Source organism: Muntiacus reevesi, chromosome X (assembly GCF_963930625.1).
Source record: "Muntiacus reevesi chromosome X, mMunRee1.1, whole genome shotgun sequence".
Taxonomy (NCBI): domain Eukaryota; kingdom Metazoa; phylum Chordata; class Mammalia; order Artiodactyla; family Cervidae; genus Muntiacus; species Muntiacus reevesi.
Window position 1 is genome coordinate 19,332,149 of NC_089271.1, and position 27,432 is coordinate 19,359,580.

General features: G+C 33.3%; 1 protein-coding gene across 4 annotated transcripts in view; it reads left to right on the forward strand.

Annotated features, from left to right (window-relative positions):
- Positions 1 to 27,432, forward strand: part of CNKSR2 (connector enhancer of kinase suppressor of Ras 2) — a 263,683-nt gene that overhangs the window by 58,390 nt on the left and 177,861 nt on the right. For all 4 annotated transcript variants that reach the window (XM_065916516.1, XM_065916517.1, XM_065916518.1 and 1 more), the window contains exons 3-4: positions 4,154 to 4,356; positions 18,069 to 18,156. In XM_065916516.1, the coding sequence (XP_065772588.1) occupies positions 4,154 to 4,356; positions 18,069 to 18,156 (291 nt within the window). The remainder of the gene's footprint in view (positions 1 to 4,153; positions 4,357 to 18,068; positions 18,157 to 27,432) is intronic.

Consider the following 27,432-nt stretch of genomic DNA (forward strand, 5'->3'; position numbering starts at 1 on the left):
AAGAATCTGGTTGAATGGTACCTCCCACTTACACATTTCAGTCTTGACATTAATTGTCCTTTCATCAGAGACATTTCCCTGATCACTCACTCCCTCACCCTGACCATGTCTAAAATCATCCCCTCACTGTTCGTCTCTTTCTTAATCCTCATCTCATTTTGTAATTACATATTTATATGTATGTTTGGTTTTTTTTTAGTTTAGTATCTGTTTCTTCTGCTAGACTATAAGCTATATGGGAAAAGTGACATTGCTTATTGAACACCTAATATGTAGCACAAATGCCTGGCAATAGTAAATGCTGAATAAACATTTTTTTGAAAGTGGCGATGAAAGAGACTTGACGTATTTTTCATGTGATAATTTAGAGATCCTCTTGTTTCCTTATTCCTGAGATAAGAAAATTAATTCAGACCAGAACACACACTTGTACTCTCCCTTATCTAAATCAGACCACAGAAATCATGCCTAAAATAAAAGCTAGTACTCAGGGTAAGGTAAGTCCACAGTGTTTTTGCATATTGGTTTCCATAACTGAGTCAGAATGGTCGTAAAGGTATCATCTAAGTGACTCAGAGACGGGAATCTGACCTAGCAGTCCCCTATCTATAACAGTAAAGTTGAGCATGTTAGAGCTTGAAATCTAGAGTGAATGCGTCATAAGCAGGTCTTCTCATAAATGAACCACTCACATGCTGAGCTCCACTCTGCCACTTTGAATAAGAGAATGAGATTGGTAATTATGGTACTACCTTCAGATCATCTAAACCTGTAGACTTTGGAGTTTGGCCCATGATAAACTGTGCTGACCTCGACTTAACTTAAAATGATGGTATCAGAGATATAAACCACTGCCATGCAGTTCTGGGTTTCAGCACTCTAGTGTTGCATCATTTTCTTGGGGAAAAAAATGAAAACATTAAATTCATTCTTTCTGTGTTTCTTCCTCAAAGAGGTCAAATGTTAAACTTCATTTTCACTGCTTGCTAATGGCTATACATCAGCGGCTTTAAAGTAGACATAGCTTACACTTTATGTAGTAGATGTTTTCCAGTAAATATAAAGGAAATATTTGAGCAGTGAATCCTGATTTATTTCTCCATGCCATTATAAAATCAGAAGGTGAGAGCCCTCCCCAGCAAGCTGAGTTGATTGCAACAGCAGTTGTGCTGTTTGGAATGGGAAACTCTGTTTTGTCTCTTCAAATCTGTAATGTCTCTACTGACTCTTCTACTTTTTCCTACATCTATTGTATTTATTTCTTCTTTTAACAATTATATATTCATGCTGATACAGTGCTACCACAGGGAATACAAAGATGAAAAAGGCATAGTCTGTGCTCTTAAAATGCCTATAGTCCAGTAAAAAGTACAAGAGTAATTAAAAGATAATATAGATTAAAAACAAAAAATTCCAGGGGATAGCAGAAGGAGATGATAAACACTACTGAGGGATCCTGGAAATGTATTGGGACTTGTAGGATAAGTAGGTGTTTGCCAGATAAAAAAGTAGGAGAAAAGTTATCTAGGCAGAAAATTATGTGTAAAGACAGAATTGTGAAAGACTTTGGGGTGTTCAGAGAAAAGGAAGAGTTTTGATTTAGCTGCTGAAGAGTGGGAAGTGATGGGAAGAACGGCGCCTTGCACTTTGGATCACATTATAAATCTTTCCTTTGGTTTTTCGGTCCCCAATGTGCATTCTGCCTAGTGCTTAACACATAGAAGATATTAAATGAATGCTATCTTACTGAATGAAGTTCTCTGCCTTTCTCCAGAGAACTGTATGATTTTTTTCTCTTGCCAATACAGTCCCTGACTCTGAAATATAAGGAAGACACAGAGAAGTTACCAAATTTTATTGTTTCATTTAAGAAATGGAATGTTTTTCTGCCTTGTTTTAAAATTAGTCCCGATGGGAAATAAATGTCATGGAAGCTAATCAAATCAAAAGTGTATTCAGTAACTTGTTCATTTCTGCAACATAGATTTATTAAGCTCCATCTATATACTGTTTGTACAATGTTAACTTAGAAAGAAGCTTTCATGATTCGGAGATATATTCACTCTTTCGAGCTGTTATGCTATCATTTGGTGTGCTTCAATAGAGAGCACCTTGTATTAACTAAAATAAGAAAGCATACATATAGTTTCATGTATAGTCCTCAGTTTATGTTCTGACAATACAACTTTTATTGAGAAGTACAAGTGAATCATCTATGACAGGAAGAGAACAGTTTTCATTTCATTCTTCACGTACTTTTCATGTAATAGGTATTTTACATGAAAAATTTGATGTCACTTGCTAGGATTTGTTTCTTTACAGGATAATTGCTTGGTTCATTCATCTCAAAATAATTTATTTTTGAAAATATTTGTTAAAGCAATCCTTTTAGGATTCACTTGTATTTATAAAGTATTATAAAACCTAAACACATGTTACATGATGCATTCAGATTAAGAGCTCTGAAGAAAATAGCATTGACATTGTAAAATGCATTGTACTAATATTTTCAGTTAAGTGTGTAGTGAGAATTTGCCACTAGTGACGGTATAGCCAATTTGACTTTCTAAAATGTTGTTTCTTTCTTTCATATGCTTTCCCATGCATATAGTTGAGAATACAGTAGAAACAGCACCAAGTCCTTAAGACTAGACTGGCTATGTTGAGTCCTGTGGAGTCACACCTGATTCCTGGCGTGAATGTTGTTGGCCACATAGGTAACATAGGATAAAGAAAATAGTAATAGAAAGTACATTTCACGTCCAAGCTTTTGTTTAATTGATTCAGTCCTTTCTATACCAATAGTAATGCCTAGTTGTCCCATGAGTATCCAGTAAAAGCAAGCCTGCAGTGAGTAAACCTGCAGTTTTAAAAAGTCAGGACCGTAATTCTCCCCTGCATACCTTTGGCCAAAACAAAGAGGTGGTTCATTTACTTGTTGCTTCTTTACATGGTAGGCTGGGGAATGTGATTTACTGGTGACTTAGTGAGTTAGAACAAACCATCCATTTTCATGAAGAAAAAGGCAAAATGGTATCTGTGTTGTCAATAATTGATTTTGAGCTACTTAGAATTGAGTTCTGTGATGATAAAAAAATTTAAAAAATTATTTGTATTTATTCATAGAAATCCTTGGAACAATTTATAGATGAAACATTTAGGGTGAGATACTGTATATTCCTGTTGGTTCCCCAGGTGGCGCTAGTGGTAAAGAACCCGCCTGACAATGCAGGAGACATAGGGGATGCTGGTTTGATCCCTGGGTCTGGAAGATTCCCTGGAGGAGGGCATGGCAACTCACTCCAGTACTCTTGCCTGGAGAGAATCCCATGGACAGAGGAGCCTGGCCGGCTACAGTCCATAGGGTCACAAAGAATCAGACACGACTGAAGTGACTTAGCACACATGCGCTGTATATTACTAGAAATTGAAAACTGAGACCAAGGAAAAGAAGAACAATTATACTTACAAAAAAATATGATTTCTTTAGATGTGATTCACACTTGACTGAGCTAATGCAACCATGACAAAATTAAAAGTTTAGTTTTAAATTTTGTATTATAAAAAGGAGAAAGTGTATTGGTTCCCCTGAGGATGCAGAGGTTTACTATGTATACCATATCATAAAAGAAACTTCTTATGTGAGTCATTATGAAGAGGACACAGAAGGAAAGTTATATTGTATATGATGTATTTTATTGTTGGGTTGTACTTACTTTGCTCATTTTGGGGAAACAGAATTTTTCCTAGTGCCTACTTTCATGACTATACATATGCTAATAGAATAGATAAGCAAAAATAATTGTTAATAATAATGAATTTCACCAGTAAATGAACTTAGGTTTGCTTGAAAAAGAAACTGCTTATGAGTCCTTATAATTTTTCTGTCTTAGGTGCCTTAGTTCCAAGATACAATGCCCATCTCTCCATGTTCATGTTAGTACTTACACATTTTATTGTAATTTGTTTATCTGATGTTTCCCCAAATCCTCATTTGACTATGAATTCTGCTAGGCCAGGAATCCTATCTTATTCATGTTTAACTCTTAATACTTGTTCCATTGCCTGTACATACGGTAAAGTACTCAGTAAATGTTGACTGAATAAAATATTGATTTTAAGTATATTTGTTTTCTCTCTTTTTATAATTCAGAATTATGGCTTGGAAACAGAAAATCTAAAAACTCTTTCTCACAAGTTGAATGCATCTGCCAAAAATCTACAGAACTTTATAACAGGGAGGAGAAGGAGTGGTCATTATGATGGGAGAACCAGTCGAAAATTGCCAAATGACTTTCTGACTTCAGTTGTGGATCTGATTGGAGCAGCCAAGAGTCTGCTTGCTTGGTTGGACAGGTAAAATCTTTTACATGTTTCATAAGTTATCCTCTTCAGACATCAGTTTGAATATAACATTATTTCATTTTTTTCTTGTGAAAAGATTGTTGATTGATAAATTGATACATAGAAGAATATTAAGTAAAAAATGTCTAATTATGATTTACCACAATATAGGCATTGTGATACTAATTATTTGCAAAATTTTATATTCAACTGAGTAACTAATCAGTCATTAGTTCTTGACAGTTTTAAAATACATTTGCTGCTTTATAAGCAAAATCATTTTTGGCTGTCACAACAAGATTTGTAATACTGTCGTGCTTTGTCTCCTGATTTTCTATGTACTTTTCATTCATTGGTCATATTTAAAGAAGCAAACATCAGGATTCTATTTATTGTTTTTAAATGGGTAGTTAGACATTGAAATTTTCATAGCATGCACTGTATGTCTCTACATTTGCTTTATTCATTCTATATTATTATTCACAATGCACAGTCAATTGTGGGTATTACAGATACAATTTTGGTCCTTTTTTTGCTAGTTTAGGTAATTTCATTTGTTTTGAACACATAAAATAACATAAAAGTTTTCATAATATAAAACAAAAAAGGTTAGATTAAAATTGTATATGTGATTAAACATTTTAATGGTGAAACATTGCAAGTATTAAAACTAAAGTTTTCATTTTTGAAAAATTTTTGTGAGGGACATAAGAATATTAGTTGCTCAGTTGTGTCAAACTCTTAGTGACCCCATGGACTATGGTCCACCAAGATGTGTACTATGTTATAATGGTTAAATAATCAAAAAAATACTTTGTCTGAAACACTCTGATATATAGAAGTTTACTAGAATTTTTTCTTAAATAAATGTCAGTAGGATTTTCATACATGTACAGATATATATGAGCTTCCCTGGTGGCTCAGTGGTAAAGAATCCACCTGCCAATGCAGGAGACACAAGACACGTGGGTTTGATCCTGGGTTTGGGAAGATCCCTTAAAGAGTGTTCTTGCCTGGAAAATTCCACGAACAGAGGAGCCTAGCTAGCTACAGTCCATGGGGTCACGAAGAGTCAGACACGACTTAGTGACTGACCACGCATGCACATATGTATATATACATATATACACAGTGACCCTTAAATAGCATGGGTTTGGAGTGCATGGGTCTACTTATATATAGTTGTTTGTTTGTTTCAATCAATAAGCATTATATTACTGCACGTCATAATCGTCCGTTGAATGAGTCTGCGAACATGGGCTGAGCATAAAGTTACACATGAATTTTCAACTGTGCAGGATTGGGACTCCTAACCCTCTTGTTGTTTGAAATTCAACTGTATTATATTTTTTCCTTTTTTAAAAATATAATACTTTATATTAAAAATAAAATATTTTTATGTCTAAGGTAAAAGTTAAGATAATTTTACTTATTTCTGTGTTGTCTAAATTTATATATATATATTACTAATAACGTATAACAAAGTTGAAAGTGTTAGTTGCTTAGTTGTGTCTGACTCTTTGCAGCCCCGTGGACTGGAGCCCACCGGACTTCTCTGTGCATGGAGTTCTCTAGGCAAGAATATTGGAGTGGGTTGCCATTCCCTTCTCCAAACATATAACATGATAATACTAATTCCAGATCTGAACAGTAGGCTGTATATTGTTAGCTATTTTGATAATTAATTGGTAGACAGCATATTTCTCTTATGACACCGTTAAATCCTTAAAATTGTTTAACCCACATGTATCAATTGTATGAATTGTCATTTAAACATAAATTCTACAAGTTGTATAATGGTCAATAAGTAAATATATTTAAACTATAGCTTATCCTTAAGTAATGTAATATACTTGTTTCAAGAAGCTTTGCAGTAATTGGGAAACTAATAGAAAATATATTTGATTTTTAGTTATATCTTCTTATATCACCTATCCTATATTATAAATTTGCTCAGCTTTTATATTTTATTCAGTGAATTTCATTATTTTCTTTTTACACTAGTACTTATGAAATGAATAAATAGAATGATTAGAGAATGTGTTTACCTCTTAATGGCAGGTAATGTTTATAAAGTCACATAATGGCTTCTAGAACATTATATAATAATTTCTGAGATTTCATTGTATTATATAATTTATTACAGTTGCATTATTTGTATTATCTAAGACCACATCCTTAATAAATGCTAGTTTATCTGCAAACGTACATGAGCATACACACACATACATAGTAATTTATACAGTCAATCAGTGGTGTTTTGTTATTTCATAGGAAAAGAAAATGTGAGAAAAAGCCTGAATGAAATAATTTAATTCATCTGTTAGGCTTCCATTGCTGCAAAGGTTCTCATAATCCTTATTTTGAATTATATCATACTATAGTAATAATGAAATCAAAGGCCATTTAACATTTTGGCCATAAAAATAAAATATATACTTTGAAGAAACAAAGAGATAACTTTGTGATAACCTTAAAAATCTTCTGACTAGACTATAAACTGAAAAAAGAAACTGATGTTTATATTTTGAAGATTTTTCTGAGGAAAGTTCAGCTCCAGGGTGACTTGCCTATAATGATTATGCTTTAACAGATTAAGTTTTTAAAAAGGAAAGAAGAAGAACAAAAATAATTCTTTGTCATTTTAAGGCATTTGGTCTTTATGCTGAAGGCATATGGGGAGCTGCTTAGGATCACTGTTGTTTTCAGACCTGTGAATTTGGACAATGACTTGGGCTATAGTGTTGGGAAATATTAGATGAAGAATAAGGCTAAAAGAAGGGAAACTGGTTAAGAGGTTGTTTTAGGAGGTTTTTTCCCTTGTTAGCTCCCAGGGGTTAGTTCCAGGACCCCTCAGATACCAAAATTCGAGGATTCTCAAGTCCCTTGTAGAAAATGACATAGTATTTGTATATAACCTATGCACATCCTCCTTTATGTTTTAAATCATTGGTAGATTACTTATAATACCTAATACATGCTATGACATAATTGGCCTTGTGCAACAAACTCAAATTTTACTGTTTTGAGCTCTCTACAATCTTTTTTCCCCAAATATTTTGAATCAAATTTGGCTGCACCCATGGATATGAAATTTGCCAATATGGAGTGCCAACTCTAATCATGCTACTGCTACTATTGGTGATTCTGATGCTACTAGCCACATTCAGTTAAAGCAAACCTAGGAGAGTTATCTTCATTTTGCAGATAGGAAAAATACGACATTCAGAGGCAGAAGTTAAGTTCAAAACCAAATAGGAAGTAAGTGGTAGAGCCAGGATTCATTCCAGGCATCTGACCACAGAGTTGATTCTCTGCACTGCTATTGACTGAGATATTTAATTAGAGAAGCAGGAGTGGGGATAGAAGAATATTAGAGATAGATATAGAGACTAAGGAAAAGAGAGACAACTAGGGTGAATAAATGTATCTGACTTGGCTCATCCAGTGGATGGTGAAACCATTATCAGAATAGGAAGAACGAGTTATGGTGGAGGACAAGGGTTGAGTGTTGGCGATGATTGTGAAAAGTTCTTTAGAATATTGCTGCTCAGAAAAGATACATGGTGGATAGAGATTTGGGAATCATTAAAATATGGATAGTAGTTAAAGTCCTGAATATATTAATATGGTGGTGTAAGATTTTTAGAATGAATTCCTCTTTTTCTGTTCTATTTGTTTTCCATAACACCGAAACCCTTCTAACACACTATATAATTTGCTTATGTGTTAGTCTTGTGTTTATTTGAGAACTCTATACATGGTGTATACTTCAAGAGAGCAGGGATTTTCATCTGCTTTGTTCACTGCAGTCACAGTTATCTGGAAGAGTTCTTGGCCTATAGTAGGTACTCAATTAACTTTTTTGAGTGAACGAAGCGAACTGAGATAAGGAATGACTGCTGCAGACCACCACCAATTGAAGGATGATTAGAAGTTCAGCTTATGGGGAAAAAATAAGAAGGCATAACCAGAGACTCCATAGGCTAGAATTTGTTGAGAATGGTGTCATGGGAGCAAAAGGAGGAAAGAGTTTTTTTGGTATATTTGGGGGGAGGGAGTGTTGATATTTTTGTATTTTTCCTAACTTTATTGAAATACAAGAGATGTATAACATTGTGTAAGTTTAGGCTGTACAGTGTGATGGTTTGATACATATAGATGTTGCAAAATGCTTACCACAATAAGATTAATTAATATAATTTATAAGCTCACATAATTACCTTTTTTGTATATGTGGTGAGAACATTTAAGATGGGAATAAAGAGTTTAAGGGAAAAAGTGAAGTGGTCAAAAAGGTCAAATGCTGCTGACAGTTTAGGCAGCGTAAGACTGCCTAGTATTAGGTATTCACACACCTGAAAGTATGTGGTAAATTAGGGAATCAGGATATATATAATCTCACAAGCAACAGTTTCGTCTTTTTATTTAGAATTAATGAAAGCTGGAATTCATGGGTTGATTGTGAGTTAAATGTAAGTAATAACTCTGAAGAAATTTTTCTGTGAAATGGTTAGTAGTTCAGGATACTTTTGCATAATATCAGACTTCACCTTTTCGTAGACTCATGTCTTTTAGAGGTGTTGGCAAGGAGGAAAGGCAAATGATGAGTGCTAGAAGGAAATGGCAACCCACTCCAGTATTCTTGCCTGGGAAGTCCTGTGGATAGAGGAGCCTGGTGGGCTCTAGTCCATGGGGTCGCAAAAGAGTCAGACATGATATAGCAACTAAACAGCTTCTTCTAAGCAACTAAACAACTTCTGTATTTGGGAACTTGACTTTGCTTCTTCCACTGCCATAAAAGTAAAGTGTAAAGTGAAAGTCGTTCAATCACATCCAACTCTTTGCTACCCCATGGATAATAGCCTACCAGGCTCTTCTGTCTATGGAATTCTCCAGGCAAGAACACTGGAGTGGATAGCATTTCCCTTCTTCATGGGATCTTCCCAATTCAGGGACTGAACCCAGGTCTCCCGCATTGTAGGTAGATTCTGTATCATCTGAGCCACCAGGGAAGCCCAATATAAATTTCGAAAGATCCCAAAGTCAAATATAAATGTAATAGGGTTTTATCTGTAACTGTGCCAGGTAAAATGTTTACACTGTTTGTTTTCCTGACAAGTAGCCCAGGAAAGTTTTCCTGACTTTTATTAGAGATTGTTAACAGATGTGTATTTAGGTTATATTTTTATTCTTTTCAAAGAAAAAATGTCTTCTAGGTAGCAGCTAGAGCACAAGACAACACTCCACACGTCCTCTTGTTTCAATGTATCCTACAAACTACACCGGAAGTTAGACACATTAATAAATGCTAGAAAAGCCAAAAGAGCAGTATTCTCCATGACTGCTGTTGTGAATCCCAGCCAGAACTCATCATGAAATAGTATAGAAGACCAAGGGGCTAATAAGAAAGAGATAAGTTTCAGTTCTGCTTCTGGCCCTGGGTAATATTGAACGTTAACCTCTTTTTCTTTTTAGAATAAGGATGTAAGATCTGGAGAATTTGAAGTTCTCTTTTAAGCACTAATATTCTGTAAATCATTGACCTTGTTCACCAAAGTGATATGAGAAATATATTCATTTTATTTCCCTTTATATAATTTGAAAGAACAAAATACTAACAAAATTTGTTAGTGATTTGTAAAATCATGATTTAACTCTCTATCTCTTCTCTGATTAAATTTAGTTCATATTAAGTTCTAGACCCAAACTGATCTGTTTTTGTGCTTTCTTTATATAAGGTAAGAATGTATCTTATCTTTTTTATTTTTGTTTTGAAGAATTTAGAGCTTAAGTACTTAATTATAAAAGTTCCATAGAAATTATATTGACTTGTCATCGTAGATTAATTTGGAGGGTTTGCCAAGCATTGGACTTTAAATTTGGTTTATTCCTCTGATATATATAATGCGCTGGTTGAAAAATAAATTCTGTTAGTTGAGTATGGTTATTTTGATGCTAAGCAACTGGCTTAATTTTTAAAATTTGACTTTTGGCATTATACCTGTTTTACATTTTAGGGGAATTTTCATGCACAGCAATATGATGACTTTATTGCAATTTTTTACTTTATGTCTCTTGAAGGAGAAGAAAGGAAAAGAAAAAATAGGAAAAAATCTTTAATTTAGTTCCGTACTGAACTAGATGCTTTGCATGTATTGACTCATTGAGTTCTCACAGAACAGATATCATTATCACCATTTTACATATGAAACATGAAGTAACTTGCCTAAAGTTATTCACTAGTGTGAAAGTTATCATTTGAATCTATGTTTGTTGTAATACAAAAGCCCTCCTTGTTTCACATTCATCTTGTTCCTTTGTTATACTACATTTCCTTTTGAATGTGGACTGATTGTTCAGAATTTTGAAGGAGTAATTTTTGGAATGCAGCATATATAAACATATATTTGTACTTGGGTGTTTCTCTTCAGATGCTAAACAAGAATACCACTTTTCTGTTTCTGGCCTTGACACTTCAAATTACTATGTAGAATTTTATTTCTAGAAAGTTTATTTCTCATTCTACTTTGAAGACATCAATGAGATATATTTTAATATCTCTGAAAGCCTTCTTAATCTTTAAGGCAAAAGCATTAGAATGCTAGGGGAAATGTTTGCAAATCATAAAACCCACAATTTCAGTGAAGCTTCTATTTAAATAATATTTAAAATGTTTGAAATAAACAATACTTATTTTAAAAAACCAGCTCCTAACATTTCTTAAATAAAATCTAAGGCTAAAAAAATCCTTTTTTGTTCTTCTTATTTTAAATATTGATGAATGAAACAACAGACTTTCTCAGAGGAAAAGCCTCAGATAGGAATCACAGTTGGTTAATATCTTTATTGTTTATTTTCAATTCATGGTTTACTTGTCTATTTTTAACCTACAGCCTGATATTTTTCACACCTCATCTCTCTTGCAGTTTTATATGGCTTTGCCAAAATGAATCTATATTTTGAGATTTACAGATCAATTAATGTTCCGTGTTGTGCCATAACCTTCAAAAAATGTTCAAAAGTATTATTTATAGAAAAAGCTTATTTTACTATTTATAGTGAAAGTTTATTCTTTTCTCTCATTTTTAGCATTAATACCTATTTTTAATTGTTTCTACATTTTACGACCATTCTTTTTTGAAGGGATCAATGAGAGATCTTTAATCATTGAAAACCTTTTAACTGTTTAAGGCATAAAGGTTGGGATGCTAAGAAAAGAAATGTATTCTTTGAAATCTTTTCCTTTATCTAAGAAAGTGCTTGAACTAATTCTTCTTTCATGATAAGGAATTATAGGACAAAAATTGTTTCTATACCAGGGAAAAATTATAGAGGCAGAGAAAACTACCCCAGACACTACCAGGTGCTTGTTGTTTGGTCTTATTTCCTCTTGTTTGCGAACTGCTCCCACTTGGCACCTCTTGTTCCAGAAATGAGCAGTGATGTTAGCAAGGCTGCCCCTCAGGCTCAGCAGTGTCAACCTGAGAAACACTAAGGCCTTTCAGATCTCCTGATTAACTCATAGCGTTTCTTATTAGCTTCTAATTTGTTTAGGATTTCTGAACCATTAATAATCTTTCCATAAATGCTTTTGTTTGAAACGAATGTACAACAAATAAGTTTTTTATAGCATCAGTAACTTTTTTGTTAGAAAGAAGTATAAGCATTATGTTATCCATAAGATTTGAGAATAGTTGCATATTTTAAGATCTAAGTAGGATAATTCCTGTAATGGCCATTTATTAATGAGCCAAGGATTTTATCTTTTTAAAAAAACTTTTAACTTTTGGCATCGAAAAGTTTTCATGCCATGAATTTAATTTCCTTTAAGTCAGCCACGTATTTTTTCCTGAGTAGCCTGAGCTCTAACTTGGGTTTCTTGAGACTGAGAAACAAATTCCTCTCTTAATTTTGTTTTCAAACTGATCGTGTTCAGCTATTCTGTAATGATACATTTCTTTATCTTGTTAAGTCATGATTGAGTGTTCATCTTTGGTAACTCACGAAAATTGGAACCTGTCAGCCTTCTTTTATTTATGTATGTGTATAGCCAAGATCATAATACCAAATATTAATATCGGCTAGCTAAGAATGGTTGTCAGTATGGTTATATGTGATTTACCTTTAAAATGAAAACTTTAGGGGGATTCACTACAACATGAAATTTATGTTTTCCTTGCTATATGTTTAAATACTTTTTCCATTTTTTTTGGACACTTAATCTTGAGTGAGAAACGGGTCCTACTTGAAATATGAATATTCAGGAAAGTGGAAAACATGCCTTAGAATTCAGTTTGCTACAGACATTCAGTTATAAAATAGATTTTTCTTTTAGTACATTTTAAAGATCAAATGTGTATTTTTTTTAAAGAACTTATAGGGAAAATCATGCTGTACTTCATCACTTCTGAATGAAGTTTTAGATTTTATTAACAGTCTTTGACCTTTGCAAAACTAGGAACCCAAGCTCTTTCTAATCATGCCAGAAGCACTTTGAATTCTTAATTAAAATGCCAATTTTTATGCTTCAGTGCAGCAAAAATGGTCTTGGGATAGTTTTTTAAAATGATATTTTCCTAGAAGTACTTATATCTTACATCATTAAAAAATAGTTTTATTGAGGCCTAATTTACATTCTATAAAATTTATCCCCTTTAAAAAGTTTAATGAGTTTTAATAAATTTAGTTATAGCTATGCAATAATTTCTACAATCACACATTTTAGAAAATTTCCATCAGTATAGATTTGTTTAAAACTGGATCCTTCTTACAGTTAAAGAGGTTAATTTTTTTAACAGAGAACACAGATTAATTAATTGCAAACATTTTCCTCTAATTAACATTATTTGAATTCTTAATGACTCCTTATGTTTTAGTAAATTTTGTTGGAAAAATATACTGTTTTGAAATAGTAATAAGCAGTAGTGGAACACAGCACAAAATAGACTGTAGTATATAAAATCATTTAGAAAACAATATGTTAAAACTACTGGAAAAAGAGGGCTTCCCCTGTGGCTCATCTGGTAAAGAATCCGCCTGTGATGTGGGCAGCCTCGATCCCTGGGTTGGGAAGATCCCCTGGAGAAGGGAAAGGCTACCCACTCCAGTATTCTGGCCTGGAGAAGTCCATGGACTATATAGTCCATGAAGTCACAAAGAGTCGGACACGACTGAGCAATTTGACTTTCACTGGAAAAAGAAAGGGTCATTAAATAAATGGAATTGGGGCACTTGATTAAGCCTTTTTTAAAATAAATTATGATGGAGCACTACCTGTTCACTAAGTAATTTTAAGTATATTATTTATTTAAGCGAGAAGCATTAGTTCATAAGGAAACTGGAAAAAATATAGACAAAATGATTTCTAGATGTATACTTATTGTTTTAAAATATGCAATAAAATGCAAAGAAATATACTCTGATTATATAATATTGAAAAATATGACTAAGATAGATGACAAACTGGAAAAATACTTGTAGCAAACAGTTACAAAAAGTATAGGGTTAATGTGTACTATGTGAATATTACATTTAAATTAAAAAATAAAACACCAAAGCACAGTAGATGAGCCTATAGAAACAAAAAAAAGAAGAAACAGGGATTTCCTTGACAGTACAGTGGTTAAGACTTTGCCTTCCAATGCAGGGTGTGTGGGTTCTACCCCTGATCAGAGAGCTAAGATTCCCACATGTCTTGGGGCCAAAAAATCAAAACATAAAACAGAAGATATATTGTAACAAATTGAGACATTAAAAATAGTCCACATTAAAAAGAAGAGGAAGAAACAAACTGCTAAGTTGTATAATATCAGGCAACAATTTCAAAGTACCTGAAGCAAAAATTGTCAGAACTAAAAGAAGAAATAGATAAATCCACAATTACAATTGGATACTTCATCTCCTCTCTCAAAACAGAACATAACGATTAGAAGAGCTGAACACCACCAGGTAACAAGATATAAATGACATTTTTAGAGCATTTCATCCAACAAATGTATAATACAAATTCTTTTCAAGTGTCCCTGGAACATTCAGGGAGGTACACCACATCTGTGTCAAAAAATAAACTTCAATATATTTAAAATAATTTAAATCAGAATGTCTTATTTAACCATATTGCAGTCAAATTAGAAATCAAACAATGCACTTCTAACTAGTCTATGGATAAAAGGAGGAAATCTCAAGGGAAATAAAAAGAAATACATTGAACAGAATGAAAATTAGGATAAGTCACAATTTTTGTCAATTCAGTTCAGTCACTCAATTGTGTCCAACTCTTTGTGACCCCATGGACTACAGAACACCAGGCCTTCCTGTCCATCACCAGAGTTTACTCAAACTCATGTCCATTGAGTCGGTGATGTCATCCAACCATCTCATCCACTGTTGTCCCCTTCTCCTCCCTCCTTCAGTCTTGCCCAGCATCAGGGTCTTTTCCAGTGAGTCACTTCTTCGCATCAGTTGGCCAAAGTATTGGAATTTCAGCTTCAACATCAGTCCTTCCAATGAATATTCAGGACTGATTTCCTTTAGGGTGGATTGGTTAGATCTCCTCGCAGTCCAAGGGACTCTCAAGAGTCTTCTCCAACACCACAGGTCCAAAGCATCAATTCTTCGGCGCTCAGCTTTCTTTATAGTCCAATTCTCACATCCATATATGACTATTGGAAAAACCACAGCTTTGACTAAACAGACCTTTGTTGATAAAGTAATGTCTCTGCTTTTTAATATGCTGTCTAGGTTGGTCATAACTTTTCTTCCAAGGAGCAAGCATCTTTTAATTTCATGGCTGCAATCACTATCTGCAGTGATTTTGGAGCCCCCCAAAATAAAGTCTGTTACTGTTTCCACTGAAGTGATGGGACCAGATGCCATGAACTTAGTTTTCTGAATGTTGAGTTTTAAGCCCACTTTTTCACTCTCCTCTTTCACTTTCATCAAGAGGCTCTTTAGTTCTTCCTCACTTTCTGCCATAAAGGTGGTGTCATCCGCATATCTGAGGTTATTATTTCTCCCGGCAATCTTGATTCCACCTTGTAGTATTTCTCATGATATGCTCTGCATATAAAGGTAAATAAGCAGGGTGACAATATAATATACATTTTATAATACAATTATAATAATACAATTTTTATATATGACAATAGAATAATGCAATATTTATGGGACACAGCTAAAGCAGTTATGAAAAGGAAATTTGTAAAAACTGCTTATATGAGAAAAAAAGATCTCAAATCGCTATCTAAGCTCTCTTCTCAAGAAAATAGAAAAATCAACAAGCATGGGCATAAGGCTTCAGTTAAGCAAGATTAAAAAGTTCTGGATACCTGTGAGCATTGTACCTGTAGTTAACAATACTGTCTGTAGCTGATCTTGTTTGTGCCGCCAGTTGTCCTGCTGTTCACACTGTAGTGTTCACTGAACTTTGGGTAGATTAGGTATACACTAAGAGACTAGCCCTAGGACCTGCAGATGCATTTATTCTCTCCTGGCTGGCCTGACAGCCATAACACAGCCTCTGTCTTGCCTGACACAGTAGCCATAGCAACAGCCATAAGATAACTGTAATGTAGCCACAGTGTAGCCATAAGATAACTTCATGCAACATAATCATGGTGTCACTCCCGTGTAGCCCCAACGCTGCAGTAGCCAGGACTTTCATGGTGAAGCTCATACAGGCGTACTGTACAAGGTAGCCTGGTGACCAAGTGACATGTGTGTGCAGTGCTATAAGTGATCTCAGCTGTTACATAACTGTGCATAGCCATTGTTTACAGAACATGGAGCAATGGGGTGAGAGAGACTGACTGGCACCGTCTTCTTAATTTCCCCACACTGTTTTACAGTTAAATTTTTAAGAGGTTAGATCTCATGTTAAGTATGCTTAAAAGAATTAAAATAGAAAATAAGCCCAAAGCAGCAGAAGGGAGCAAATAAAAATGATCACAGAACTAAATGAATGAAAATGGAAACACAGTATGTTGAGAAGTCAATCAAAATTTAAAGGATAACAAAGAAATACTACAAATAACTCTTTATAAATACATTTGACAGCTTCGATGATATGAATCAATTCCTTCAAAAACACAAACTACCTAAACCAGTTGGAAAATTGTCAGGGAAATTAGATAGCTCTTAAATATAGATAATAAATACATAGGGAAAATACATATAACTTTGGGAAAATGCCAATTAAATCTGTGATATACCCCTCTATAGCTATTAGAATGGCCAAAATAAGTAAGTGAAAAATATGATTTTTAAAACTATAACTAATAAAGAGCCTCTCATATGGACCCCTATGACAATGAGAGGTGCTTGAGTTCTAGAGTTTTTCTATAAGAGGGACATTCAGATTGTAACCAGGAAGCAGTTTTATATAAATTGCCTTAAGAGTTATCTGAAGCACTGAAGTTCTAGGTATCTGACTAGATTTTTACCCCCATATCTTTTCTTTTTGTGATCTTGTTTTCTTTAAACTGGGCTTCCCATATAATCTCTGGTCCAATAAAAACCTATTTGGCATTCATAGACAAGAGGATAAAGAATAATGGAAGTAAAAGACACTCAGTTGTGTCCGACTCTTTGCAACCCCATGGACTGTAAAGTCCATGGAATTCTCCAGGCCAGAATACTGGAGTGGGTAGCCTTTCCCTTCTCCAGAGGATCTTCCCAACCCAGGGATTGAACCCAGGTCTCCCACATTGCAGGCAGATTATTTACCAGCTGAGCCACTGTGAATTCATTTGGTGGCAAAACCCTTGCTTGGGAAGACTGCTGCTGTCTGTAACATTCTTGAAAATATAAACCTAGTGCAAATATATATTATTTGTATGCCAAATTGTTTGAAAAAGGATGTGAAGTGACATAAGGCATTAGTTTAGTACAAGTGAAAAGCTACTTAAAACTCACAGCAGTTGGTATATTAGTGTTTAACTCTGGGGTGTGGAAACTGGGAGTCAGCCTTCCTCTGTTTGAATTACTAGCTCCACCACTTACTAGTTTTCACTTAAGCTTGCTGTATCTCAAGTGTCTCATATGTAAAGTGAGACAATAAAATGAGACAATGTAAAATGAGTCAATGATAGTGTCTTGGAAAAGGAAATGGCAACACACTCCAGTATTCTTGCCTGGGAAATCCCATGAACAGAGGAGCCCAGTGGGCTACAGTCCATGGGGTCCCAAAGAGTCAAACATGACTTAGTGACTAAGCAAACAGCAATAATAGTGCCTATAAGAGTTGTGAAAATTATTTGGTACATGTAAAGCGGTTAGAAGAGTAACTGGCATATAGTAAGTCCTCAGTAAGTGACAGCTGTCCTGAGACTAAGCTCTAGATTGTGACTATTTGCAGAAGATACTGGACTCAACAATGTTAGCTTCATTTGAAAATAACCCAAAATGTCTTTGCTTAAGTATGCCATTTTTTATTTTATTTTAGATGTAGTGAAGACTTTGTGAGTACCAGAGAACATTTAAGTATTAAGAACTAAAAAAAAAGAGAGAGTAGTTGGAAAACAAGCATTGTTTCTTGTATTTAATTCTCTTCCAACCATTTCTCTTAAATTTTTTTCCTTGAGTATGTTCTGAATATTTTTATCATTATGTAAACTTAAGAACAATTCCTTTCACATTATTCAAAACCTTATTTTATGCTGTTGTATTTGGGAACCTTTTGAAAGCTGTTCTGATTAATCACAATTTTCCTTTTCCCTTTATAGATCACCATTTGCTGCTGTCACAGACTATTCAGTTACAAGGAATAATGTCATACAGCTCTGCTTGGAATTAACAACAATCGTGCAACAGGTATTAGCTGGCAGAATTTCCTTCTGTTAATTTATTAGCTATCATATTATTTTTTTAATATAAATTTATTTTAATTGGAGGCTAATCACTTTACAATATTATAGTGGTTTTGCTTATTTAGCAAGCGTTTATAAAATATTGGTTTGGGATTTTTCTCTGAATATTCAAAGACAAATGGTTCAGTAGAAATCAAATACATAATTCATTGGAAAACTGTGCATATAATAGCCCAGTAAACAAGGGTTTTATTTATCAGTAGATGTAAAGGTAACCTGAACCTCTAGAGACAGTATTATATCAATAATAAGTAAGTCTGTTAGTCTCACACTTTTAGTGGGGATGAATAAACTATATTGGCTTTCACAAAATTAAATTGCCCCATTTGAATAGCAATCTGAGACTTTTGCTCTAAGATCCCATTAGTTCCTTACTAATACAATTAGCTACAGTTTTATTTATATAGGTATACATAATAAATATACATAATAGCCTTTAATCATACTTAACCATTTAAGTGATCTGTTTACATGACCCAGTTTTTTTGACTTTGAATATTATTTTAACCAGGGACCTCCAAATCAAATGTGTCCAGGAGTGCAGCAGCTTATACAAATGTCCTGTCATAAGATATGAAGAAATGGTAGAGGAAGGAATTGACTAGTACATATCCTGCAAACATTTGTTTAAATCTAGCAAAACATATCTGAGAGGTGTAAGGCCAGCAAGTTCCACTCTGTAGAAGCCTGATGTCAACACAGTGCTACTGCTGCTTTATCATTATTTGTTAACCTATCCAGTGATGCAGAAATAGGTAAAGCAGATTATTGAGGAAATTAATGATTTAACTTATCCTTCTACTCCCTGTCTTTATTACCAAGGATAATTAAGAATTTCCTCTATTGCCTATATTTTCTCAAATAAGAAATTTTATCAGTACAAATTTTAATGTTTCAAGTGTACTTTCTGTTGTCCTATATAGATTTTATTAGCACCATTTCTCTGAAACTGCAGATCTATAGAAAGGAGAGTTAAGTTTGTGACTTTTAATTGTGGAATATAAGAGACATTCATCATTCTGTCATAGCAGTAAGAAAGTCAGTAACTCATTGCTGTTAGTCACAGACATTGATGAAGATAATAAATATTTTATGAGCTTTGAAATACTCTTGTCTCAGTACATGTCTTCATATTTGATATCGGTAAATTTTATTTCTGAATGTCAAAGATTTCTGGATAATAGGGAGGAGAGTGGCATTTGAGGGTGAGGGTTAGCAAATGTTTTCTGTGAAAGGCCAAATAGTTTTTAAGGTTTTGGAGGCTTTATGATATAGGCTATATGGTGTTTGATCCAACTGCTCAATTCTGTTGTTACTCTGCAAAAGCAGTCACAGACAGTGTGTTTGGGAAATGAATGGGCATAGCTGTGCACCAATAAAACTTGCGTTAGGAAAACATGCAGCAGGTTGAATTCAGTGCTGGGCCAGAGTTTGCTGACTTCTCTTCTAGAGCTATGCTAGTCCAGTGTGTCCAGTGTGCTTCGTGGACCAGTAGCATTATCATCACAAAGAAACTTATTAGAAATTCAGATTCTTGGCACACACTCCCAAATTTACTGTGGGGAATGCCCAGGAATCTGAGTGTTTACTAGTTTTCCAGGTGATTCTGGTTCTCATACAGTGTTCTAGGGCATAGGAATGAAAAAGCAGTAATATAATCTATGGGTAATTTTCCCTGTAGTTGTGTATTATCGGTGACATTGCTTCAAAAAAATGTTTTCTAAAGCGACTTTTAAAAGCCATTAAACTTGACCAGAGACTTGAGATGTGGATAGCAGAATATTAGTTTCTTCTCTTTTACTATGAAAAAAATTTTCTCTGCTTTAGGGGTAACTACTGTACAGTATTTGTATGATAATCTTTCCTAGTATATTGGATATGTGTTCAGGAGTAATTTATATGCAAATAATCCTTGTTTTGCATTTTGTGTATATAATTATATATATATAGTAATTTGCAAATGATTATTGTCTGCTACATGACAAGATCTGTGATAATCATATTATATGTATTTCTTAATGTTTTCATTTATGCATGAGACCCAAGACAATTCAAATACTGTGGAATTAAAGGAGAGAATTAAGAGTTTATTTTTTTTAACTTTTATACATGAGAAACATACTTATTGTCAGTTCTTTGAGCATGCAGTCCATCTAATGTCACCTTCTAAAATAATGTAATTTCCATGCATAATTATGACAGAAAGTGGATGTTTTTAATTTCTTTTGTCTCCTTTAAACATCTGAATCTGGATAGCCAGTTTAAGGTTAACTTTTGAGTAACTGGCCCACTGTTGCCTTGTAAACAGAGTGCAATTCTTCTAAATGGCAACTTTGAAAAGTTTTCTTGAAAATATTGAAGGAGGATCAGGTGTATTCATTTTCACTGAATTCATTCATACCTACTTTTTTCCTATATCAAAATAATTCTATGTTATTAGATTTAAACAAACTCATCTTTTAAAAAGTTACGTTTCTTTTAACATTATAAAGTAAAAAATGGACAGTTTTCTATGTTTAGAATTCACAGGTTCTAGAACATAATTTTGTCACGATAACCTTCAGATGTTATATTCAGAATGGCTGAAATGATTTTCAGTGACTTAAAATTTCCTGTAGAGGCATGTGCAGGGGTGGAAGTGCAGTTTGTGTAGAATATGACTAACCCACCTATTCTGCTATTTTAAGAACCTACCATCTAAGTAACAAGTGATGCAGTTTTCATTTCCAGAATGTATGAACACCTGCTATAGACATCTACTTCATAGAAAACATATGCCATTCTGATATTGCCCTCAGAGGCTTGTTCATGCTCACAACAGGACCTTTTAACAGCTCCACTACTTGGCTCAACGTTCTCTTTAGGAAGCTTACTTCAAGGCATACTGGGTTTGAGTTTTGCTATTTGCAGATCAGGAAACATCAGGTAGAATAGAGAGAGATGTTTTTACAGCTTGAACTTTAAGTACATTTTGTCTTGAACAAGTGTAGAATTACTGAAATTATCCCCAAATAATTGAAATACTCCAGATATACTGAGGACATAGAAGGACTTGCTGTACCCTCCACCCACTGTACACTGTTTTGAAGAGGATGCCTTGCCCTTCTTAGGACATTTTGCCCTGATATAACCCATTTATTATTATTTTTTTTAACATTTGGTAGCTCATAACATTTGTCACTGTTACTTCTACCTCACCCTCATTTCCCAGTCACATGTCCTGTTCCACACGTAACTTTTAAGATGTTTCCAAACAGAAAGTTCTCTGTACATGAATGTTCTTGGTTCTTGCCTTGTCTGTCCCATCCCAGTATGTACCTGACTTGATGTCATAATTCATCTACTTTAACTCTTTTCTGTTGTACCTTAAAGGAAATATTAGATGTAAATTTTTCTTAATAAAGAACATCTTTGTGTCATTCTGATTTAATCTACTTACAAGTATAGAATGGATCACTTTCAGACTAGTCATCCTAAAGCCCTGCTCTGATTCTGTCGCTTTCAGCAATTTTCCCCTAGTCTCCAAACTGATTACAAATTCTTCTCTTTGGAATTCAAAGGACTCCGAGTATGGGTCTAACATAATTTTGATTTTATTCTCTGATTCTTCCTTGTATCTTAATTGTACTCTAGTTCATGTGGATGAGTTATTGTTGGTAAAATAGATCTTGTAGTTTCATCTTTTTATGTTTTGAGGCCGCCTCAGAACATTCCCCATATATCCTTTTCTCTCTGCTTGCCAAAATCATATCCCATCCTTTAAGGCTTCTAGGGAATACCACCTCACTCGTGAAGTTTTTACTATTTCTCATAATTGTTTATATTCCCCCTACTTTGACCATTTATATTTAATATAATTACTGATGTGGTTGGGATTAAATTAAATATACCACCCTGCTGTTTGTCTTCTTTGTCTCCAGTCCGGTCTTTGTTCTTTTTTCTGCATTGATTATCTTTGTGTGTGTGTGTGTGTGTGTGTAACATTTGAATTTATTAATATATTCCCACATGTTTGTTTATTGATGTCTTTTTTTTTTTTCACAATAGCATGATTATCTTATATGATTACATTTTGTCCTTTTCGTTAACTTCTCAGATCTAATTCTTTGTTGTGTGGACAAAGATAAAAATCTCTTACTTTACGTGCATTTTATATCTTGTCGGTTATATTCTGCTGTGAATCATGCTTATCTTTCTTCCATTAAATTGTTATCTCCTTGAAGACAGGAACAATGTGTGCTTATTACTTGTTAAAATAGATTGACCTGAGCCCCAGTTATCTTATATGGTTTAGCACATGCTCATTTATACTCTTCCAGAAAAGTCTAGAATTAAATGCTTGAATTGTTACTCATTTTTATTTCACCTCCTGTGTAAAAGCTGCAGTTCTATCTCTGCTACTCATATTAAGAACCCCAGAGATATCCAGAGACACCCATCACTTTGCATCTCAGTTTATTCATTAATTAAAATAAAATTACTGATCCTCATAACCATTTCCCAGTGCTAGAATAAAAGTGAACAAAACTTCAGAAACATCATATGCTTTTATATAATGCTAGCAAAACATATTTTTAGAGGAAACTTAATTATAGGCATGAAATGAATGTTTATAAATCATCTTTTAAATAATCTACTCTTTTTCTACTGTTATGTGATGTCTTTGATACAAGGTCTTTCTGGGCTCTCTTGTCTGTTGACTCCTATCTTAGCAACAGGAGTGAGGATGATCATTAAAATAATGAAATAAAACAGTTAACTGTTTGCTTCTTGGTGATGAAAATATGGGTAATTTTAGTTTATTTAGACTACTTTTTTGTGTTTTTCAAATTTTCTAAAATGAATTTGAGTTAGAAAAATATGAAAAGAATGCTATGTACGTTGACGAAATACTGCTTAAGTTTGATGGAAGAGCACAGCATAGATGAATATTTATTATATTTTGAAATAAATTATGTAGTTTACAAACAGTCAGTGTCCATCTAATGGTCTCATTCAGCCATTAAATACACAGTAATCATTGCATTCACTTGGACTTCTATGCAGTATCTAAAGACTGAATTAAACTTAAGCTGCCAGTAAAAGAGGCCAATTTGAATAAGCAAAGTGTAGATTAAAAAAAAATATCTAGGGCATGCATTTATTACTAGGCTTTCAAGAAATCTCATCTGAACAGTTATGATGATAGTTATGCTTTGAAATATGCTGTACTTCAAATTATTTTTCACTCAACTTTAATTATTTTTATTCCCTTTGCAGCAAGATGAGATGATCAATATCTAAAAATAAACTGTCACAAATAGATTTTTTTTTTCCCTTCTTAACACAAAGGGGTGTTACTGTGAAGTAAGTGGAAAGTGCCTTTTGATATTAGCTACTTATATTTTAAGTAATGCAAACAATAGAGGAGAAAGATATATTTCTTTTAACAAGTTCTGTTTGGAAGAATTTATTTAATCTTACTGTATCTGTTTTTCTTATTTCCAGTTGTGATGGCTTTAGACCGTTATAGCTGAAGTCTTTAAAAGAGATTCTTCCCCCAGCACCTCTTTCCCACATAAGATTGATTATAATAACACATTTGAGAAAAAGGGGAAACTGGCTTTAAAATCTTAAATGGAAAGAATTCTCACAAAGAACTGAAGCTGCAGATATTTAAAGCACTGCCAGCACCTGAAACAGAAAAGTGAGACAGGTACCCACGCACTTCTCAGCACTGAAATACTGCCATGATGCCTACTCGGATGGGTATCAGCTTAACCTCCAATTATTCCATCTAAAGTTTTTTCCAGTTCAAACACAAAAAAAATGATTAGATTGTCATATGGTTAAGAAATGGTCATAAAAGTATCAGTTTGGAAGGTTCCACTTCGGTGGAACTTGGAATACTTGGGGCAAGGGACAGAGGGTGGGAATGATGAGTCCTGGAAGACTTGAGGCTTAGCCCCATTGTTTCATGCATATACATATGCATAAGTATTTTGAAAATAGTCTTTTACTATTGTGCCATAATTTTTTAAAAATTTTATGCATAGTTATTAGGTCTTCTGTCCTTTAAAAATGTTTATAAGATAATAGTACTTGTTAGTTTAAAAAATACAGAAAACCTTAAAGAATAGTTACTGTCATGTCAATTTAAGCACCAGAAACAACTGTGCCACTACTATGGTCTTTCCTATAATAAGTGTCTTTAATTAAGTTGTTATTCTGACTTTCTGCCAGTTTGATATTTTCCCCCATATTTACTGTCTAATGTATTTTCTTTTTTTTTCAAATCTTCATTCAAGAAAATGGAAAAATCATCTTCAGAAGTCAACATTAATAATATTTCTTTTTGATGGACATCTTCCTCTAAATTATGTGTGTGTACTCTCTAATCAATTTTGTCACCTTTACATTATTTTAAATAAAAATCAAAGTAAACTATTTATGAGTTATTCTTAAGTATACATTTTTAAATAAAAATACATATTGAGTATATAACTTTCTGAAAAGAATGCCTGCTTGAATTTAATCTAGCCTGTTTTATCTTAATCCAGTTGTTATTTACTCAAAGTAAATTGCCAAGAGAAAATAAGAGCTTTTTAAGGACTTAATTGAATTGGTATTTATGGTTTAAATTGTTAGGGCATGTATTTATAAATACTAAAAAAGACTTAAGAGATTATAGAACTTTGTAAAAATAGCCTTAGAAGTGATTTTTAATGTTTTATTAAGGACTTATACAAAAAAAAATTAGCCTGTAAGTTTATTGACAAAAATAGCTATCCTATTTAACGTCATTATATTTTATCCATATGAGTATTACCTCCTTTACCTTCCTAGTTGACCTTTTATATTATTTGCTCTTTTATTTTATGGAAAAATAGTATAGTGGGCTTTGACATAAAGTAGATATGAATTCACCATGGCTCTGCTTTTTACAAACAGTATGAACTTTAGCAAATTACTTCATGTCATAATTTTGTCTTCATCTATAAAGTGGGTCACTTTGTTGGATTATTAAGGTGAATTTCTGTGAATATTGGAAATTGATTTAGTTCATGATCTGACGTTTTAGTGGGAGCTTAATAAGCGGCAGTTTTAGTTATCTTGTATAGCAAAAGATCCTTGGAAACCCTCAAGTCAGTTTGTTGTTTCACACAAAATTTAAAGGAGTGTTTCTCTGCTTACTTTTGGTATTGAGTGGCAATGAAGAAAGACCTGGTTCTAAAATGAGTGATTTTTTTTAAAAAAGGATTTTGGTTTAATTTCAGATGTTTTTTAGAATTTAAAGTGATTGATAACTATGCTTCATATTCTGAATGATATTTTGAAATGTCCATGTTCAACTGGAATATAGAAGTTAATTTTGATTATTTGTGAATTTGTCACCCCTATCCATATATTCGAGTAACCTTGAGTTGAAAATGGAAAATTCAAAACAAGTAAAGGTAAAAGGCTAGTGTATAATCGTAAGTTATACAGAGTTTGTGTTCTAAAAGGGATATTACGATTCAAGTAGTAGTGAGATACATGTATATGGGGTAGGCAGGCTACATATTTTATGGTTCATGTAGTAAGTGTTAGACTATCTTGGCTGAGCTTTCATATAGTTTATCATTCATCTCAAACATGGCTTTCAATATTATTTTTGCTGTATTCTCAGGGTTAGTGTTTAAGCCTTCCTGAAACAGACATTCTAGGTGACCTTAAAAATGGACTTGGGCTCTTGGGATTTGAAACTGGGACATTTCAGACCAAAAACCAGGACAAACTTTACATGTAATTTTTAAACAATATGAATTGCATTACTTAGCATACCTGTTGAAGGCAATATGAAAGATGATTCTTTTTTTATTTTATATTTAAGCAGTATGTTTTAGTTCAATACTCTAAGTTTTCTTCAGTTGTTTTAGCTGACGATGAGAAGCAAAACCATTATCTTTTTAAACTTTTCTTTATGATCCTAGTATATAATGAATCAGATAGTAGATATACAACTATTAAGCATAGTACCCAGATAGCTTGAGTAATGTTTTTTCTGAAGACAAATATGAGACCAAAAATTTATAGAATTTGCAAAGCTGAGATTATGTTGTGTGTATGTGCCTGTATCCCTTTAAGGCCTGGAATATAGCATTATAATCAGAATAGATATAAATACACAGAGAAAAAAAGAAATCCTCATTCTTAATGTTTAAAAAAAAAGTGATTATTGATAGCTGCAAAATTTCTGAAGGCTCAGAACGAAAAGTAAATAAGTGATGAAATTATTACATACTAATAAGACTTTAGGAAAGCACTATTTAGAATATTAGACATAATAATTTATTATTCTTCCAGCTTTCTGACACTCTTTTTGTGAGAAAAAACTTTAAAACATATAAAATGAAATAGGTTATTTTTATAGGTTTATTCTTTTACAAACCTAGACTGTGTTGCATATTATCTGAGCATCTTACCAAGACACTTTTAAAGATGTAGATATTCAATAGTATCATCATTAATAATAACAGAAGAACTGGATGTGTGGTGCCATTAGTATACTAATCAAATTCTTTTAGGTAATAAATGACAGGATGCTATTTTTCAGACATCTGTTTTCTCGCTATTATATTTTAAAATGTATGTTATGTATATATACATATATACACAAACGAATTCATGTCATATATATGTTGTGAGGCATAAAAATAAATCAAATACTCTTAAATTGGCCATTTACTAGCTAGAACATTACCAATATTGTCTTAGTTATAATTGTGCTCTTTCTTCTCATTACCCTGCCTCTTCTAAGGGTGTTTATTATTTCATGTTTTTTTCTGTAAAGTAATTTCATACATTTTCTAGACATTTCATTTAGCTAAGCTTGACTTTACGCTTTGTACAAATAGTATCACTTTGCATATTGCTTTCTTATTTGATAGTGTATAGTGAACTAATTCATGTTTTGTTTAGCCACTGTAGTTCATTCACTTTCAATACATATAATACTTAATTATATGTATATACTTCAGTGTTTATTCATTCTCCTGACCATGAATATTTGGACTATGTATGTAGGAGGGTAATTGCTGGATTATACAGTATACACATGCTCATCTTTAGAAATGTACCACATTCTTTCCTCAAAGTTTTGTTGCTTATTTGTGTAATATACTTTCATTGCCTTCCTATTTTCTGAATTACTACATTTTGTCATACTGTCTTATTATACAGTTCACCTTTCAAGAGGCTT